This window comes from Chaetodon auriga, chromosome 10 (assembly GCF_051107435.1).
Source record: "Chaetodon auriga isolate fChaAug3 chromosome 10, fChaAug3.hap1, whole genome shotgun sequence".
Taxonomy (NCBI): Eukaryota; Metazoa; Chordata; class Actinopteri; order Chaetodontiformes; family Chaetodontidae; genus Chaetodon; species Chaetodon auriga.
This window is the reverse complement of record NC_135083.1, coordinates 3,140,631-3,154,135: the sequence shown is the minus strand read 5'-3', so window position 1 is coordinate 3,154,135 and position 13,505 is coordinate 3,140,631. Positions and strand designations below refer to the sequence as shown.

The 13,505-nt window shown below is 41.6% G+C and overlaps 1 protein-coding gene across 1 annotated transcript in view; it reads right to left on the bottom strand.

The window, feature by feature from the left end:
* The window catches only part of spryd3 (SPRY domain containing 3), a 53,634-nt gene extending 40,493 nt beyond the window's left edge, over window positions 1–13,141 (bottom strand). The window contains exons 1-6 of the mRNA XM_076741873.1: window positions 13,038–13,141; window positions 11,450–11,577; window positions 9,288–9,363; window positions 5,986–6,110; window positions 5,301–5,436; window positions 4,968–5,156 (exon numbers count right to left, since the gene is read on the bottom strand). Of these exons, the coding sequence (XP_076597988.1) occupies window positions 4,968–5,156; window positions 5,301–5,436; window positions 5,986–6,110; window positions 9,288–9,363; window positions 11,450–11,577 (654 nt within the window). The 5' untranslated portion in view covers window positions 13,038–13,141. The remainder of the gene's footprint in view (window positions 1–4,967; window positions 5,157–5,300; window positions 5,437–5,985; window positions 6,111–9,287; window positions 9,364–11,449; window positions 11,578–13,037) is intronic.
* Window positions 13,142–13,505: the final 364 nt, after the last annotated feature.

Sequence of the window (13,505 nt, the reverse complement as noted above, 5' to 3'; positions counted from 1 at the left end):
ACTGCGCAACGCTTGGCGCGAAAAGAGACCGAGAGTCTAGCAGCTCTACGATTCTGTACCCAGGCACAGCAGTGATTTGAGCTAAATGCCAACATGTCAATGTTTGGCAGGAATACAAGGTTCAGTTTAGCGTGTTAGCTAATGTTTGTTAATCTGCAGAAAACACAAAGCGCAGCTGAAGGCAATGTCATTAGCTTTGTCATAAAGCACAACGATTAAAGGGAAACTGACCTCATAATGGCCCTAGATGAAAGTCAGAGGATCAACAAAGTTGAGGGAGCACGAACATCTACATCAAATCTCAGGGAATTCTATCCAATCACTGTCACACATTTTACTCGGAACTATAAATGTCAACCTCATGGTGCAGATAGATGAAGTCAGGGGATCACCAAAGTCTGTATACTTCATCTTCTGGGGATTGTGAAGTTCTACCCAACGTCACGGCAATCCATCCCATAGCTGCTGAGATATTTCAGACACTGCCATCCATGGAGCCATGGTACTGTAGACTCCAGGGATTGATCGGTCTGGGAACTGAGCGATTTGATGGTGTGTCCACGGAGTAGAGAAGATGGAGTTGGAGACTAATGCAGTTCTGTAGAACGAGTGAACTATGAATTACAGACTTTTTGGTTTGGTGCCATGGGTTGGCAAGCCAATCAATGGTCACTCTAAGAACGGATCGCGCCTCCTCCACTGGTGAGTAACGTTTTATGAATTCATTAATATTCTGTGGACCAGATGGGAAGTTTTGGCAGGCTGAATTTGGCTTGTGGGCCATCAGTTGACGAGCACTAATATAAAGTATCTTGTTCCAATGAATACATCATCTGCTGGTCATTCTACAGATTGGCTTATTGACAGACCATATACAGGCCTGTCACTGCATACGGAGGTCCTGCCACAGTGTAGGAATCGCACAGATTTATAGTTCAACATTCAAGTTCACCATCAGTAGTGCCAACGCAACACTAGAGACATGTCATACATTATCTTGCTGTGTCATATTTTAATTATATACCCCAAAGTCTTTCATTCACTTTGTGAGAGAAAATAATAGCAGCAGACAGCTTGCAATGAAAACAGCTTTGACAGATCGTAACACACTGTGCACTGTTACTGAAACTTAGATCACTGAACCGTTCTTGCTTAATGCTGTCATTCAACATTAAATTCAAACAACGTTGGAGAAAAAACAAGCCTCCCAAGTTGAGCAATCACAGCTCTTGTGGTCTCTGTAGATGTGGTATCAACGTACCACTGTGCACCCCGATGCATAGCTGCATTTTTGAGGAGATGCATTTTCAGCTCCGGTGTTTACAGTTGGCCTGGGTAGCCCGATTTGTGCCACTGTACATCAAGTCAAGTCCAGAACATTTCATTTAATAGCCCAAAATCAGAAATTTGCCTCAAAAGGATTCACCATCTGTATATCATACAACACCCCCTATCCTTTGACCTTGGTCACAGTTTAATTCCTGTATTATGTAGACTTTAAAAGATATGCTGTATTCTCTGCCCACAGTATACAATGGTCTGTCCAGACACTGAGAGTGATGCTGTCACACTGATTTACTCTGGTTATTCTGAAAGAACTGAAACAACATGAAAGAATGTTTAGCCCTGTCAGCCTCACTGAACAACCCCAAGCACAGCATCGACATGGAGACAAGGAATCAGAGAGTGGTCAAACTGATCAAACCTCAAGAGGTGATGCAGGGCTGTTAAGTAAGAGGGGTGAAGAAATTAGAGGAAGGAAATCAGGCTATGAAGACAGAACTTTCTGTTTCTCTACAAACACAAAGAGCTGTTTTAGCCTTACCTCTCTTGCTGCATCTCCAGATCAAAAGCTGCTCTGATCTGACACAACTGAGAAACTACAAACCTGATCAGGCTTGCAGGAGGTAATTACACAGAATGAACAGAAAACCGAGTAGTCTAATGCAACCCAATACACGAGTCCTTTTAATACTACCTTTATGAAACATGCTTTGGTGTTGGCACCGTCAAATATGTCTAGATCCAACTCTATTGTCACTCTTTAGGCTTGCGCCTGAGGTGCTGATGTATTAATTATGCTGATGTGTCTAATTCTTTGTTCCCCATGTACAAACCTGATTCCAAAACAGGTAGGACACTGTGTAAAACGTAAATAAAACTAATCCTTTTGACATATACCCAACTGAAAACAGCACAAAGACAATATATTCAATGTTTGACCTCATCAGGTTCATTGATTTTTGTAATTATCTGCTTATCCTGAACAAGTTGGGACAGGAGCAACTAAAGACTGGGAAAGATGTGGAATGCACCAAAAACACCTGTTTGGAACATTCCACAGGTAAACAGGTTCATTGGTAACAGGTGAGAGTATCATGATTGGGTATGAAAGGGGCATCCTGGAAAGGCTCAGTCGTTCACAAGCGAGGATGGAGCAAGGTTCACCACTTTGTGATTGGATGATTACTACATGGACTCAAGAACACTTCGTATTCGACTGATCAGGTGACCACAAACAGGACTATACTGGGATGGTAATGTCGTTCCATCCTTTGCTAACATATTTACCACAACATCTTGTCAGTTGTGCGTCTGTCAGCTTGTTCTGCAGCACTTCTGTCTCTCGGGGGGCCCAAATAAGCCAGCCTTAATATTTTGTGTGTGTGTTTGAGAGACAGAAAATATGAGAGAAAACCAAAAGAAATTATCTATGTGAAATAGGTTTAATTGGGGGTATAATAACATGGGAATATTATGACTGTAAATCACTACTCCAATTAAAATGATTACAATGTGGCAACCAGTCCGCCACATCCGGCAACCAAAAGCTATTGGAGGTACCTTGCATCAGACAAGTCTGAAGATCCCAATCCTGATTTATCTGCACTTTTATCTGTAGATAAATAAGTTGGTGTGTTACCCTGCTTATGAGCCTAAGCTTTGCAGGTAGATTTGCCAAACTGTTGCGTAATCTCCAACTCTGATGTAGCAAAGAGGGAATGAAACAGACTCTTCACTGTGAGTCTGCTGTTTATCTTGTTACTGAACCTGTTTTCTACAGAACGTGGAGGAAAATCCCTGAGCTGATGTCACGAAGCAATCTGCAAAAACACTCTGAAGGTGACCCAAATCCAGTCCCGGCACGATCATTCAACAACTGAGACAAAATAATTAAAATTCAAGTGACTGTGTCTACAGCTTTCCCTGAATTTTAGCGAGCATTAAGTACAGTTGTCAACAAAGAGGGATTTGCTAAAGAACAGGCAGTTGAAGGATCTTGTAGCAGCACAAAACAAACATGGGAAACTGGCAACAATCCGGCAGAAGTACAAGCAACAGAAAAACCACACTATAATCTGTCCTATTCAAAAGACATGATAGAAAAACACACAAAATATATGTGAGTTCTTTGTTTTCACATACATTGTCTCTGTGTTCACAACAGAAGGAACGCAAATAACCAGCTGGCACATATTTCAACCACTAATGTACTAGAATGTTATATCATTATGTTCAACATTTCTGAAAATAGTGCTCAAACGATTAACAGAAAAATCATTGTGTGAACTTAGAAAATGTTATAGCCTGTGTATTATATATAGGCTTGATCTTAAAGTGGTACAGTCTCAAAAATGAGTAAGATTTGCTTGCTTTTCTCTCTCACATGAATGAATAGCTTGTAGTTTGTCGGGCTGCTGGTAAAAACTGAGTAATCAATTCACTTTGGGCTCTGCTGATGCATCCGTTTACTTCACATCTTGCAGTCTCAACAGTTCATCTTAGTCAGCAGATTCTAGGGTTGTATCTGAATCAGAATTTTCAAAGTCAACTTTGAGTCACCAGGCCCGGTGGGGTGCCAATGTTTTTTCTTCAATACACCTCACCTAAAGTTATGAGAAATACATTAATCACGGCCTCCACCCAGTCACAGTACAGTCCAGCTCACCTGCTAAGCCACCGTCTCACAGTAAACTCCTATGACCCTGTTTTACCTGTAACACAAGTTAAACTTTTCCACTAACATGGATTGGGTTGTGTTGTGGTTTGTACAGCTAATTTTGAACCATTCGGAGCACTTTGATGACAAATAAGTTGGTCTGGAACCTGAAACATTCATTCCCAGCTGGAACCACAAACATCAGTAGGTGTGTCCTATTGCACAGGTTGGAAAGAAAGTATTGAGAACGCCATTCTTCCTGACTTCCTAACAGCCTTCTGTGTCTTCTTACCAGTAAATGTTGATTCATGCTTGTTTTTGGATAAAAACAAATATCTGTGATGACAAAATGATTCACAGGTAATCAATTTATCCATCATCTTGCTACAACCCCTTGTGCATTGTGCAACGCTAAACGTTTTGCTTACGATGGTTCTGCTTAAAACTGGTGGAAACACGGGCTGTTTTGCAAAACAGCATCAGGGTTCAAAGAATCCTGAAGTTAACTGGTTAAAGAACCAGTGATAATTTAGTGGAAAAGGGCAACACTATGCCTCCGGGTTGTAATTCAGTTATAAAATTCGCAGCGCAGCTGTCAACTGAAAAGTCAGCTGTGCAGTAGGAGAGGAGGTCGTAGCACTGTGTGGTTCAAAAGCAGTTTAGCCAACTTTGCTAACATTCACCCCGAGAGTTGAGAGCGTCGTAGCAGCAAACAGAAACGAGTCGCTCTGTTCTCCATCATGCTCAGTCAAGACCTAGTTTGTTTGTTTGCTATGATTTGCCAAAATGAGATTCAGTTTGGGGGTTTTGTAACCGATGTTTCAAATCATGAATGCCCTCATGATACACTGATGCTTTAAATAACTAATACTTGATTAAATAACTGTCACTTGCAGTTCTACTTGGACCTGTATGTAGCCGTCAGCCCGCCGACACTGGCAACTGGAAACTAGTATGGTACTATAACTGCTTATTTCCGTTCTGAATGCACAGAACTCAAATGTTGAGTATTCTTCAACCTTCTTACCGTGCCGCTAACCCGGACGTCATAAAGCCGTCCCCAGTCATCTTCATGGCTGTCCACCATCATCATGCTATCGTCTTCCTCCAGGAGCCACTCAGCCTGCAGGTCGACCTTCACCTCCTCCCCCATGGAGTGCATCCCTACAGCTGGGAACAGCCCCTCTGCAGACACGGGAACCTCCACCGAACCAACCTGGATGGGAGATGAATGTAAGGAAGCAACAGGTGAAGAAACAGACCCAAAGCTGTTCTATGAGACAGTTCTGTACTCTAGCGCATGTTTGTGTGTTTGTGTAATGTTGCATTACAGAATGCCATTCAGATTAAAAACACCCACCTCTTTGCCATTTTTGGTGAAAAACACGGTTGTGAAACCTGCTTCAATGTTTTCAGAGTGTATTCCACAACCAATGCGGTCACCCCGAGCACACTTTGGCCCAAATTGCTGTCCCACAGGGTTTCCATTGTAGAGTCTGGGATCAATGAAGATGTAAAAAAATCTTCATCACATAAATGCTGTTGAGTTAATGCTAAAAAATATAACACTGCAGATAACATGCACCCTTTCAGAAATACAACTGCAACTGATTAGCTCCCTGCTAGTCTTTTCTCCTGAAAGTTTTTCAAAACCAGTGAAATAATATTTTCATTTTCTATTACATTTCTCTTCTACTATTATAAATATACAGACCAAATGATTCATCAAAAAAAAAAAGAAAAAAGAAATCAAACCAATGAATCTCTAATGAAAATAATTGTTCGCTGAAGCCCTACAAACAATAATTAGGTGTGAAAGGTTCGGAGCCATTCAGCCAAAAGTAATATTTCTGCAACCAGCGAGTTTTACGCGGGTGAAAAATGCTAAGAAAAGTAAGAGCTGAGGAGAAGGATGCAGGGAATTACAGCTACAGTTATGTGTGGAGGCAGCATCACCAGGCCACAAGCCATTTTCTCTAAGCATGCACAAAACCAAGGCTGTACTGTATATACTGTACAGCAGAGATGACTGTGGTTTGACTTACTTGCCGTTGTCAGCATGGTAAGCTACAGAGTATGGCAGCCAGCCAGGCTGGTGGTCCAGCCGGTAGAATTTAGGCACCAAACCCACAGCGATGGTCCCCCTCACCCCTGTGTCCACTATTGTGACCTACAGACAGTGAGAGAGAGAAAGACCATTTTACTTGTGTTTATATGAGTGTGGCCTTTAACAGAGTGGTTTATTTATTTATTTATTAAAAATAATTGGTCTTCTCATCATTAGGCCTCTCCCAGTGCCCTCTCCTGTTTTGGGGGAGTGGTTTTGAGAGACCTGAAGCCTCCATCATTTCCTTGAGTAGCACCATTTTTAGAGGGAACCATGAACGCAGCACAATAGAACTGCATGCAGTCAATCACTATTATGTCCTGCGGGGTCCATTGCTATTTGGTTCCAAAGTTCTGCCTTTTAACTGTCAACACCCAGCAGGAAACACTTACTGCGATGTTCTTGCACTGCTGAAAATCTTATAGACAGGTGGGTTGGATCCCTTACAAATCTTGCACACTGCAATTCAATTGACACCTGCAGACAGTTGCTCTGAAATGGGGAGCTTCTGGAGGAATAAACACCCAGAGTCGCACCGGATCCTGCCCTGATCCGGAGCTGTTTACCGGCGGGAGAAGAGCTCTGATTTTATCTCTTAAACTTTTGGGATTAAAAAGTGGATTAATCTTGACTTCGACCTGTCTGCAGCACCGAGTCACAAAGGTGCCCACCTGTAATTAGTCTCGCTTCATTGACTGCTTACTGGAGGGGAAAAATACTTCACTTCACGAGAGGAAATAAGAACGACCAAAAGAACCAGAGTCTGAGTGCTGAGTTTAGTCTGAGGCTGAACAGATAACACACACAGACACACACACACCCTCGGTGTACAGAATTCTGTCTGTTTGGGGTGAAAAAACACAAATGATGCCACAGTCAAACTTGTGTGAGTAAAGCAAGGCATAATTCACTTTTGTGGGGGGGTGACATCATAAAATATGACCACAGACATTCAAAGCTTTATTCAAAAACCTCAATAGAAGCTTCAAAAATATATATTAAAAAAAGACATTATACCTGCACATATCTAGTTCACAGCCCTGGTAACAGCAGGGAAAAAACCTCCACAACCACCTCCCCTCACACATAACGCCAGCCTGCTAGCTGAGCCCATTCAGAGCAAAATGGCACACACTACCAAGCAGAATTAGGTGAAAGGTAATGCAGCCAAACTAGGGAGAGTAACCCCATCCGATGTGAGGCTACACTTGATCCCTTTCTTTGTCAGGGACTTCTCAAAGTCATCTATCACCCCCTAAATTTTCTTCCACTGTACCATTCCTCACATGTCTTTTTCCCCTTCCCCTCTTATCTGCCTCTACCTCCCTCTTCAGCCCAGAACCCCAAATCACTGATCCTGCAGGACAACTATCAGCACATGAAACTAAACTTCTTGGGCTTCTATAACTAAAAATTCCAGGCCTAAGTCCTTTCCAGTCTGGTCCTTTAAGGATATTACTCTATAACCCACTCCTGCTTTGCTGAAGAACTCAAATCTTGGCCATGACACGTTATCATTTCCACACTTAAACTGTTTCATTATCATTTGTGTCTGTACAATAGAACTCAAAGCTTCAAAACACGTGAGACTGACGTCAGATCGGAAAAGAGCAGGAATCGACTCACTGATGAGCCGTTAAGTTATATTGATATGAATTTTTTGAATAAATCTATTAAAACAAGAGGAATGCTGCAGATGTTCAGCTGGCCTTGAAGAAGACAGATGACCAAAAAAATGGAAAAAGTGCAGCAGCAGTGACAGAGGTGAAATGGATTCCTTGTGAAAGCAGAACGAGGAAAAACACGAGGATAGCAGTGACGCATACTTCGACAGAGGCCTGACCTTTGTCAGAATAAACACTCCCAAATTTTCGAGATATCTGGGAAACTGACAGCATGTGCGTCACAGAGTGGAGAATAATGTAGCATAAAACTCTGGGTAATGACCACACTAAAATCCACTTGTTTAAATGTCAGGGAGATCTATTAGGCTCCAAATGTTATTCTCATTTAAATATAAACATTGTTATCTCTAAACTTTTCTTGCTACGGTGGAGACAGAGATCTGGAGGTCAGATGAGAGTTTGACATCACATTTAAAGCAAATGTCACATCTGGCCCAAATCTAGGACACCTCACAACCGTGATATATAATGTCCAAGCGCATCGTCAGCCTGCATAAAATCCTGCTGAAGCAGATCTGAAATTTCAACATATGTCCGAAATGTTGCTTCTAAAAAAGAAAAAAAAAACCCTGAAAAGAATAGCAGAAGACGTAAATCATTTACAGGAGGGCTTACTATAGCTACCAGACTCAGACGCTGCATGGTCCTGTCTGGCTCTATTTGCAGCTCAGCAGAATGACGTAGGTTCACAGGATAATGTATGGCCTGATGTTTCCTCTTGAAGCCTAAAAACCCAGACAAGGAAGTACGCCTGCCTCACCTGCTGTCTCTGAGCCGCACGTCACGAGGCCTACTCTGACGTGCACCATCAACAAACAAGCTGGCTCATAAATAACACACTGCATCCCTCTGCATGTAATTTATGACCGCACACTTGCAACTTTCCTGTGCTAAATCACCTAGATCCTTCCCCCCCTCATACTCTTCAGTACGTATGAAAACTATTAGGTTTTGATACACAGGGGCACCTCAGATTTGCTAAATGTCCAATAGTTTCTCCTGCTGTCAGTCCGCCTGCCAGTCTGCTGAAAAACACTGTGTTAGACTAATCTTTGTACTCAAAGATACCACCTAACCCACACCCTATCCCTCATTCCAATGCAGCTTGGACATTTTTGAGGTAGTGGTTTTGCACTGTTCAACTGGGACTGTGGGGGGGCACAGAATTTAATATGAAGTTGAGAAAATTGTCAGCAATGGGATTCCAGAGGATAAAATTGCTGGCTGGATGGTAAAGCAATCTTGGGCACACACAGGGACGATGGTATGTGGTAAGCCTATCATATTGTGAATAATCTTCCATCCCCCATCATTTCAAAATGAAGGATTGTCCAAAGGACCAGCGGTCTACTTGTTTTCTAATAATTACCACATATCTAAAAAAGTAGATGAACAGAACGTGGGGGGCAGCAACACAGTTTGAGATAGCAGCTAGTGGTGATCATGAGAGCTAATTATGCACAATAAAATTAAAAAAGAAACCTTGGAGAGCGAACAGAACTTACAATAACAATGTGAGACGCTGACTTGCAGCATCACTATCAATGAGCCTTACCTCGAAGTAGCAATTTCCCTTTGATAAAGGATGGCCAGCCACATAGCAACCCACCTCTTCAGAGTTCCCTTGGTAACTAAAGAGGAGAAATTACAGGTTAACAATAGGTGATTTCTATTAGGTCAGACTGCTGTATGCACATCAGAAACACATCTGCAAGAAAAAGCTGATCTTTTGATGGAAAGACACTAACAGTGTAATCACATGCACCAACATGTGCAACAGAAATGAGATGCAAATACGAGCCCGCTTATTACAATTAAATGAGACAAAGATAGCTGATGTAGAGCTGCTGTTTCATCCAGATGATTAGAGGACGACATATCACATGACATGCATATGATTATTGGCATTACTGTTTTATAAGAAATGATGATCAGCAGCTTTATGTAAGAAGGGAAGTTTTGTTAAGGAAGGGGAAACTGGAGATGTGCAAGGACAAACACAGATTTTCCTGAGAACCACTGGAGCTTAAGAAGCTCTGACGAGCAACGAAGTATGTTGAATGTTTTACACAGTATTAAGCAGCTGAATCAAAGTAAGGAATTACATTCACAAGTTAGGACTATGGAGCTAATCTACAAAGTAGTTTTGGACCTCTGAGGTTTACACTCAAAGAAAAACTTTATTCAAACTTAAGCAATTACAACAACTCAGCAGGGACAGCATAGATGTTTGGAAAATGCTGTGTCTGTGCACTTCATGTTATGCTGACCTAGAAAAAAGCCTCTACTGACAATGACGTTTTTTTAGATCAGTGGTTTTGAGGACAGAAGTAGAACAGTTTGGGTTTATTAATCAAGGCAAAACAAATGTACAGACAAACTATTTGTGTACCTCAAGTTGTCTGCTTTCCATCTTCTACCTCCACAGTGATTCCATCAGCATATTTTTATGCAAATTTTGAAGTATCACATAGGTGGTTTTCACTTTTTTTGAGAAAGTTAATGGGAGATGCAAACTTAAATGACTGATCAGCCGTTTCCACACCGAGAGAAGAAAAGAAAGAAGCTGCTTCCGCTGTCGACGGCTTCCCGGATATTCCAATAGTGTGCAAAAACATAGCTGGTAGTAGCGACAGGTCTCTTCCTGTTCTTTGAGGTTTTTTGGTGCTTAGCAAACAGCTGGTTGTGTTTCTGGTTTGTGACCTCTATTTCCTCTACAATACTGATTCCAAAAAAGTTGGGATGGTGTGAAGGTGTGAAACATAAATGATCAAACCAACAGTGTACACTGACAGCAGGTTTATGAAGCGTTCCCGAGCCCATGCAGTAATATCCATCCTTGCTGGTGAGCCTTTTAAGGACGCCCCTTTGATCCCCAATCATGATATTATCACCTGTTACCAATTAGCCTGTTTCACAATAGGCATGTATTTACAAAAATCAATGATGAAGTAATACATGAAATGTATTGTCTTTGTACTGTGTTTGTGATTAGCAAATTACTTATGTTTCACACAGCGTCCCAATTTTTTGGCATCAGAGTTGTACTTTATTGTAACCATGCGTAACGCAGTCTATACCGCCAAGTTCTGACAAAATGATGCTTTGCATGGCCTTGTTTACTCACTCAGAACCAGCTGATGGAAACAAACCTAATTTTCCTCTTTTCTGTTTTTGCAACATTTCAAAAGTTTTCTTCAAATTCACTTGTCATTTATAAGGAAACACAGCCAATGGTGTTTTGCCCCATAATTATCCCAAACACAAAGATTAAAAGTTTGGAGAAAACAGAAGAGAGAGAATATAGTACAAGGGTATAAACGAGCCAAAGACCTCCTTGCTATCATAGGAATGAATTTATCTGATGCATCCAATCGTATCAGTGCAGATACTGTTCAAATACAGGTTTTTAATATGGGAAATAGAGGGTGCCTGTGCATCCCTACTCCTGTGGGCATATTGATAATGACAACATGTTAAACCTTCAGGATCTTTCAAAGCATAACTAATTTTACATAATTTTAAAATGTTTAAGAAACCGACAATGGCACACAGAAGTTTTGCAAGTCATGATAAAGAGTCCCCCAGTGAGAGGGCAGGAAACCAACACAATATAACACAAAGGCACACTTCTGAGATGAACTGCTCTGTTTCACCCAATCCAACAAAGTCACATAATCACTCCCAACTCAGGCAAGATGAATATCTGAGGCTGACCTGAGCGTGTCTCCATCCTTCTGCAACCTCATATATCGTTCCTGTGCTGGGCGCCCATCCCCAATATCTCTGATTCGACGCCTCAGATTCAGGAGGCATCTGTGGTGTAGTACATTGATGTCATCCATCTGTATGAAGAAAATGAGACAGTGGAAAAAAAATTGGCACTTAAGTTCAGTAGGCTGTACAATGTTTGCTGACCTGGCTGTTTGGTGCCTGAGAGGGAAAAAAAAAACAGCAAGGAGGAAGCTGAATCACAGGGTAATTACCACGTACCAACTACCCAGCTCCTCTCATGCATGTTCTCCAGATTCTTTTATACCATGGCTGCTTTTAAGTTTCTGTGGCAACAATGAGGGCACTGAGGCAGGTTGAAAATATCAACAGCCGGAACCACAGTATTTTCATTGCGATCACACTAACACAGATAAAGAAATTCTGGTGTTTTTCCGCAGATGAGATTACAGAAGAATTGCTGTTGCTGTCATGGACATTTGGACACCAACTGCTCTCATACTTATGTCCCCTGGTCACTTCATAGTTTGAAGGCACCGATTCCAAGATGTTGAATTGAGTTTTTAATTACTGCAATTACATAACAAACTTGAAAGTCATTTGATAAGACAGTAGTTGGAGGTACAACACTCAGCTCCTGAACTGGTCGTTCTGAAATGAATATAACTTGAGGATCCCTTTAAGTAACAGGTCATCTATGTCTATATGTCTTTGGGAACATATTTGTTTGCTCTCCTATGTTTTTACTGAATTTTCTGAATGGGTCTTTGGGTAAAGCAAATCAGCTCTCCATATGTATACAGTATAAACCCCATGTGACCTTATTCTGTGCTGTATTTACCTGCAATGACGGGGAAATGATATAGTTTCTCTCATCTGCCTAAGAAACCTGTATTTACAAGAGGAAACAGGTGGCCAACCAAAGAACACACTCTATCTAACACACACACACACACACACACACACAGAGTTCAAGATGCCGTAATCAATACGTATTCTGTGCATTGATTGGTCTGTCAGTATTCAGTTGCTGTCGTGCAGTGACGTTGGATGATATCGTGTGGACATAGCAAACACGTCAAACTTACACACCGTGTCGACGTTCTTCTCTTTAAAACCCCATTTAGGTAGTTTTTCCAATGGTTGCAAGGAATAAATCAGTCATTTTAACAGAAAATGCGAAAAAGCCGCAACGAGGCAAAGTGGGCGTGCCAATGTTTACATCTAACGCTGTTATGGTTTGTAAGCTAGCAACGCACTGTGCTAACGATAAAGCTACCTCAAGTTAAGCTAGCGTGAATGTCCAGAGAGTTAACTGCTTCCAAGATCCCCGAAAACCGGATGTAGCTTAGTAATAGTTAAATAACGTTTCAAAAAATTAAATATCCAATCGTCAGTTGGTGACGAGCAGTCTATTTAGTCGCAAAGCTGAGTTAGCATCGTTAGCTAGCTGCTAATGTGATAGCTTCTTTGCTTGAAGCTGGGGTTCGATGCTTAGCAAGTGGATTCCTGACAGAGGAGGACACAACAATGACTTATTATAGGCGTCATCGTCGATTAGTCAATCGCTTACCTGTTATCTACGTGGCTAATAAGACAGAAACCCACTTTTGTCCATCAGCTATCCATAGCACCACAGAAAACTTTGGAAACTAGAGTTCGGCGCTTCCCAGTGACGTCACACGCTCGTTGCTGAAATAGCCAATCGCATCGAGCTTTGAGAAATGGTGAGAAGCATTCAGCCAATCCAATCACTCAAAGTGTGTGTGGGTTTGTGTGTGTCTTATTTTGACTTCCCAACATCTAAAAGGATGAAAATATTAGCTGGGTCTCAGAATAATTAATCCTTTAGAAGAAAACCCACAACCCAATGTATGGATCAGCTTGTTTCTGGTAGGTCTGGTGAGTATCATAGCACAACATTTTCCCCATTCTGTTCACAGTGTTCTTCATGATTCTAAACTGAAATATTACCATCAAAAACTTGAAGGAGGTAGGGGTTCAGCTTAACACAAAGTCAGTGGGGATGCTACTCAACAGG